This window comes from Gossypium hirsutum, chromosome A10, assembly GCF_007990345.1.
Source record: "Gossypium hirsutum isolate 1008001.06 chromosome A10, Gossypium_hirsutum_v2.1, whole genome shotgun sequence".
Lineage (NCBI taxonomy): Eukaryota > Viridiplantae > Streptophyta > Magnoliopsida > Malvales > Malvaceae > Gossypium > Gossypium hirsutum.
In genome coordinates, this window is record NC_053433.1 from 61,722,462 (window position 1) to 61,729,226 (window position 6,765).

Consider the following 6,765-nt stretch of genomic DNA (forward strand, 5'->3'; position numbering starts at 1 on the left):
AAATTCAATTCAATTCAATTATTATGACTTTTCAAATACTATATTTTGGATACCTTATTTTGTATTAAAATGCGCCTCGTCCATCTAGCTCTCGCAAGTTGATAATTAATGCATCAATTACATGGAATTTATTTCTTTTTTAATTTTCTAATTCTAATTTACCACTATGTCGAATTTAGTTTTATCATTATTTGTAAAAAGAAATAATTTCTTCAGTGATCTGTCATTTGCACTTTACATTAAGGTGAGGAAGTTGGAATGGTAGAATCATAGCCACAATGGGAAAGAGTATGTACGTGTATGTAGGAATGTATGTCTATTTACGCCAAACAGTGGTTGGCTCCCTTAGGAATCTAGCTCCCTAGGGTGAAACGTTCCTTTTCCAAAATGGACCACATTGGTTAAAGGATCTTTGCCCATAAATTAATTAATGATGTCAAACTTCCCTTCCTGCCTTTCGTTTTTTATGCAAGGTAAACAAACATCAAGAAGCGAACCTTACTACCCCCAACGGAACAGTGGGATGGCTTTCCTGCTCTGTTTCGCCAGCAATGGCAAGTGTTAGCCCTCCATGCGGAAGATGTAGAAGGTAAAGAAAGAAAGAAATGATCATACCAATACTCTCCATACAGAAATAGGTTTCTTAATTTCCAAATCTTTTATTTCGCTTAATGTGAACAAGACCAAGCTTCCACGAAGTGAAAACAGCTCAACAGTGAACAAAGAGTAGATAAAAGAAAAAGGTATCACCAAACTTCAGGGCGGAGCTCACCGGTTGCAGGGGGCATCCATCTCCCAGAATTGTATACATTTTCGCCTACTTTCCAACCAGGGACATCCTTCATCACCTCCGCCTCATACTCGAGATACTTCTTCCACTCTTTGACAAATCTAAATAATGCAAGCAAGCATGCAAACATAGAAATATTCAATGCACTTTAGCTATGCAAGGGAATTGGAGTAGTCTGGATCATTAAATACCTTTCATCTTCTTCAGCTTGAAGAACAGGCAATACTGCTCTACGTGCAGCAAACTTTTCTTCCTTCAGTGCCCTGCAAAATGTAAATATTTCAGGCCTTCTTTCTAAAATGAAGAAGATAAATTTGCATTTGGCATATCTATTCAATTTAGTTTCTATATTAAAAACTAAATCATGGCAAGAGAATGGATATAAAACAGCAGCACTGTGCAGGGTATCTGAAATAAAAAAAAAAAAACAAAAAAGGAACACAATCGTCAACTGTCAATCTATTAATTTAGATTTGAAACATTCATTTCACAAAACATCACTTTAAATAAAGAGAAAAGCAATTAATTTCTTTACTGGAGCATCAAAGAAGTCCACCCTTCTATCAGCCAAAAGTTGGATCAAGTAAATAGAATTTGCCTCCTTAACAGCTCAGCACTGACTGTAGCCGATAGGGTTTGCTTGGTAAGTTCAAATGATACAATGCAACCAAACTAGGTAGAGTTTGCAGAAAATCAATAGAATTATGGTCGACAGCAAGCAAGAAAGAAGTTGGAACTATAGAAAAGTAGGTGATAAAAAACCTCTAGTTTCTCTCTATTTGTTCATAGAAAATAATTAGAATAATAGTATTGTCTATAAAGCTCACAACTTATCTATACTAAGCTTTCTTGCAAATAAGTTTTATTTCTAGCCCTAGATTTAAATCCTGATCCTAGCCGTCTATCTTACTAAGCTTTCTTGCAACTAAGTTTTATTCCTAACCCTAGATTTAAACCCTAAAGATAACTAACAATCCCAGCCATCTATCATATGTCTAATAATTAATAGAAAAGACAAATAATAAAATAACATAGTAATAAAGCTCAAGCATTGTTCACCCAAGCTTGGAAAACTCGAGTCCAGCGCGAAAACTTTTATCACTTCAACCATAGTCTATAACATACACAACATCATCTATGTTGGTGCTACATTATGCAATCTTAGTCGCCAAAACAATTTCACTTGTTAGGCAGAGGATGGTCAAATATTTCTTGTTGGTTAATGGTGCATAGAACCATGTAGAGGAAAAATAAAAAACTTGGTAAGATTCCCAAGAAAGCTGATCACTTTTATCTTGACAAGGAGCTAAAAGTATCATCATCCCAGCCTGCGAGGAAAACAATATACCTTCATAATGGAAAATATGTTTAATTAGGCCTCCACCATACCAAAAATCAATCTGTGAACCAAACCATGCTTCAACTAAATATCTTGTAGATGCAATGCGCTTCTTCCATTCAGGTTCAGTGCCAATATCCTCAAAAAAGGAGTCAAATCATCTTTCTTCAAATCCGTTTCTTCCCTCTTTGTGGATTGCCTTTAAAATTGTCAAACACTGATTTAATACTACAAGGAGTTTTCTGCAACACATCCTCCAAAAATAACTCCAACAATGGAAAAGCCAACCCAAATACGTGAATAGTTGAGCAATTCCCGAAGGTTTAGAAAACAAATCAGCATTGCTGGTCGTGCCGTCAAAATAACATGCAAGTCCAGATGCCAAGGAAGACGGTCACACAAAATTATTACCAAAAAGACCTCATTCTTACCTTTTTTATGAATTTCATCCACTAGCAACTGATTCACAACATTCAAATCTTGGTCTTGAACCAAGTAACATGCCAATAGCAAAAATCAAGGGCCGTGTTTGAGTGAAGCACTTTGACTCTAAGAGAATCTGGTATCCATTGTTTCACCAAGATTTTCTTCCTTTTCTGAGGATATTCTAGCACAATTTGTTTCTCCTGAAACCACTAGAACCTGGTTTTCAACTACAGCTTTCAGAAACATAGCTTTCACATCGAATGCAAGCAGTTTTTCTCTACAAGACTACATCACCATTACACTGTTACTTGCCTCCAAGCTTTCTTGCTTTTTCTTGAGATCAGTAATGACTTCTCCCTTGGAAGATTCTGTTTCATTTATAGAAACCAAAGCAGTTATTTTTACATCAAGCTATAATTTTATGGCTTCCTTACTAGATGCCATTCCAAAGCCATCAACCAACCTTTGTGTTTTGCAATATCAAGAAGATTTCTGACCCACCTCCAATCCTCCCCTTCTTCTGAGGGTTTGCCTGTCACCCCTCTATCCAGACAACCAAAGATTCTCCTTTAACTGGATTCAAATCAATTTCTTCCCTTTTTTCAAGATATTCATCATAAATGAGTTCTAACATATCATAATCTTGCTCTGAAGCATGCATCATGCCATGAAAATCAGCAACTTCAACATTAGTCCCACTCTTGTTTAATTCAAGAGCATGGACCAACCACTCCTTCAACCCACCTTGTACTGCAAGGTTTGCGGATTAAGCATCATGAAAGAGGTTTTCTTCCTGTCCAAAATCAGATTTATTAGCAAGACCATCTTCCGATATGTCAAAATGGTTCTAGGCACCTTCCAAAATTTCCATCTAGGTTTCCACTTGTTCCTGTCGCACCCTTGCATAAACTACACATGACAATTATTCAATAGCATGTCACATCATTGCAGCCAGTTTTGTTTTGTGACCCTAATTTCCTCATCCTTGACCTCTAGCTCGTCCAACCATAGCTTAAAAGCAAACCCTTATATAAACACTAAGATCCAATTAGGCTTCAATGCCAAAATTTAAGTGGTTTAGGGAGAAATATTAGTAAATAAATAGAATTAGGGCTGAGCAAACGAGTAAGAAATAAGTCAGACCACTAGCAAACATAGGTCATGAAAAGCCTCTAGTTTCTCTATATTATTTCAAAGAAAAAAAAACAATGTTGTCAGTAAAACTTATTATTTATTTATACTAGGCTTTCTTGCAAATAAAATTTTATTATTAGCCCAAGAATTAAACCCCAAATTAACAATCCTAGCAATCTGTCATATATTTGATAGTTAATAAGACAAAATAATAAAATAACACAATAGTAAAGATCTTGCATCATGCAGCCTCAAGTATCAACGTTTATTAATACCTAAATTTAGCTCATACTTTGATAGTTACACTATTTATCTTAAATAAATCAAAATAAGGGAATCTAAAGCATATCTCCAAAACAGAACAGATTTGAGCTTATTCGTTTTATGTTATTTATCTAGTGCATGCAATTTTGGCTATGTCTCTTTATCAAAAAGATCAATTCAACTATTGATGCATAGAGAATCTCAAGCTTCCTCAACCCTTGCCTAAGTTATAGATTATCCACGAATGGCTAGCTAAATGGAAAAGGTACAACATCTTGCCTAAAAGTGCCCCATCTGGAAAAGCTATTGCACCTAATTGCATCAAGTTTCATTTTTCCAACCCTTGAACATGAAAAGGAAAACTCAGATAATTCATGCTTAAATCTAGAAGCCTCATTTCCCAAAGAGTCTGAGATGGTCACAAATCAAGAAAATGCAAAAAGCCAACCAAATTGTGCAGTTTATTTACCACCCAATATTATTGGTATTAGTACCTGGTATTAGTACCTATAATCGTGCAGTCTGGAAATAACCCCAAAATACCTATGCTCAATGCAACATATAATGTGGTTTAAAGTGAAATCTGCAAATGAATCCATTCCAAAACAATTAAGCATTAGAATCAATACTAGTGCCTAGAGCACACCTTGGTCCATTGACAACACTGCTTTAAAATCAATAAGCAACAATTTGAATGATCATTCAAGCACTCTAATTGATTTATATGAGACCAACAATTAGAAGATCAACAATTCATCATCAACGCATAAAAGAATATCATGTTCAGATACAATCTCCTCTATATTAAATGCACATGCTAGTTTCAACAAATCTCCAAATCCTTGTTAACATTTCCGGTTTAAATGCAACAAAACTTATGGATATACTATGAATGTTAGCAAATTACAAAAATAAGAAAATAGATAGGCTCTTGAAATTTTCATGCCTTGCCCATATGTCATGACCAAATAATAGCATCACCAGCAAATTGTTGTATCTGAACATATCTTTTCTGAACATATCTTTCCTTTTTCCTCTCCTACCAGCGTCTTCATAGGGTACATGATAAATACCATTGGAAAGAACTGGCAACCCTTAACCGATTGTTTTGCCTTGTGAAATACTAACAAAATACTAAACTAAGTAAAGAGGCAGACTCATGAAATTATCACGAATATGTCAGGAACAACTAATAACTTTTGTCAGGGAATTGTTTATCAGAACATTGCCTTTCCTTTTCCCCTTCTACCAGCTTCTTCATAGGTTACATGAGACAAAGTCATTTGAAAGAACCAGGAATCCTGAACTAGTTGTTTGCAATGTGAAATACTAAATTAATTACTACAATCAGTACATATGTGGACTCCTGAAATTACTAAACTTGGATATAGGCAGGCAGCAGGCTCATAAAATCATCATGCATTGTCAATATGATAGAACCAAATAATAATACTGTCAGCAAACCACTGTATCTCAACCATCTTTCCTTTTCCGCTCCCATCAAACTTCTTCAGAAGAAATATACTAAAAGCCATTTGAAAGAACCAGCAAATATGAACGAAATATCATACCAAGAATCAGCAGAATCCTCCACATTTCCAAGGCTCATTTGATATAAAAAATTAAATTAAATTAAATCTATCCAATAAACAAGGACAGATAAAGACCCACATATAAATTAAACAACAGATCAAGATCTAACTCCAAGCTCCATAATAAGCTAAAAAAGTCTTCAATCCCATCAAAAGCTTTCTATCTACTAAAAGAGGTAAACGCAAATATACATAAATCATAATGAGTTGATAAAAATCATTTCAAGCAACCCAATAAACGAACAGATTAAATATACTCAATGTAAACTGAAAAAAAAATGAAAACCTAGATTAGAATATGAAGAAAAGAAGGTAAAATTAAGGATTTTTCCAGAGAGAATAAAAGGCAAGGACCTGCGGATCTTGTTCCCTTGGCCGATTTGGTACATTCCATAAGAGAAGGCACCAAAAGCAGCGAGAAATATAGCCATAGCACTTGGGCCCTTGTTGGGTATCCGACGGGCGTATCTGACGGGGGCGAACCCACCCGGAGGGGGCCCATCTTGGAGAAGTGGCATGTCCTTCACACTCGCCATTCCTGGCTTCTCCCTTATCACTGCCTCAGTCATCTGCCCTTGTTTTTCTGTATCGAGAGAGAGTGTGTGTGCAAATTGCAGAAAGTGGTGGTGGCGTTATAGAGGGTTGTTTGTTTGAGCTTGGGTCCGTCTTAGGCTACGCCACTTGGTGGGCTTATTTCCGAGTGCAGGTCTATTTTGTGGTGTCACCTAAAAGTAACATAACAGTCCCTATGTTATACCACATACTGCATTTTGGTCCCTTTACAAATTGGTCCTTGTAGATGTCTTATTTTTCCCTTTTATATGTAAGGTATAATAAAAATTTTAATTCTCAACTTTTACACATTTATTCAATGAAGCCTTTACTTTTTTATTTGAAACAATTTGACTCTCAATCTTTCAAAACTGATACGACATTATTTTATTTTATACACCAAGCTAGCTATTAATTTAAAAAATTATATTAAATATTTAAAATATTTGAAAAATTAAAAATTTCATGAATAAAACTTATAATTCAAAAAGGCTCTTTGAATTAAAAAATTTATTAAAAAAAGTTAAATTTTCAAAATTAATGCAAAAGTTTTTCAACTTTGTAATATAACTGTAAAAGAATTTTAATTTTTAAAATTAAATATATTTAAAAATTCTAAATTATGAAAAAGATTAAAAAAATCTTCAAACAAAAAACAAGCTTTCTTT

General features: G+C 34.6%; 1 protein-coding gene across 2 annotated transcripts; it reads right to left on the minus strand.

The window, feature by feature from the left end:
* Nucleotides 1-590: 590 nt before the first annotated feature.
* Nucleotides 591-6,312, minus strand: LOC107914879 (NADH dehydrogenase [ubiquinone] 1 alpha subcomplex subunit 13-B). 2 transcript variants are annotated; one of them, XM_041079401.1, is made up of 4 exons: nucleotides 5,900-6,266; nucleotides 4,461-4,536; nucleotides 982-1,053; nucleotides 591-891 (listed from the first exon to the last, which is right to left on the minus strand). In XM_041079401.1, the coding sequence occupies exons 1-4, from the start codon at nucleotides 6,045-6,047 to the stop codon at nucleotides 747-749; spliced, it is 441 nt and encodes a 146-aa protein (XP_040935335.1). In that variant the 5' UTR covers nucleotides 6,048-6,266; the 3' UTR covers nucleotides 591-746. The 2 variants fall into 2 exon arrangements, with proteins under 2 accessions (XP_040935335.1, XP_016699415.1); XM_016843926.2 differs by lacking the exon at nucleotides 4,461-4,536 and having other exon boundaries at nucleotides 5,900-6,312.
* Nucleotides 6,313-6,765: the final 453 nt, after the last annotated feature.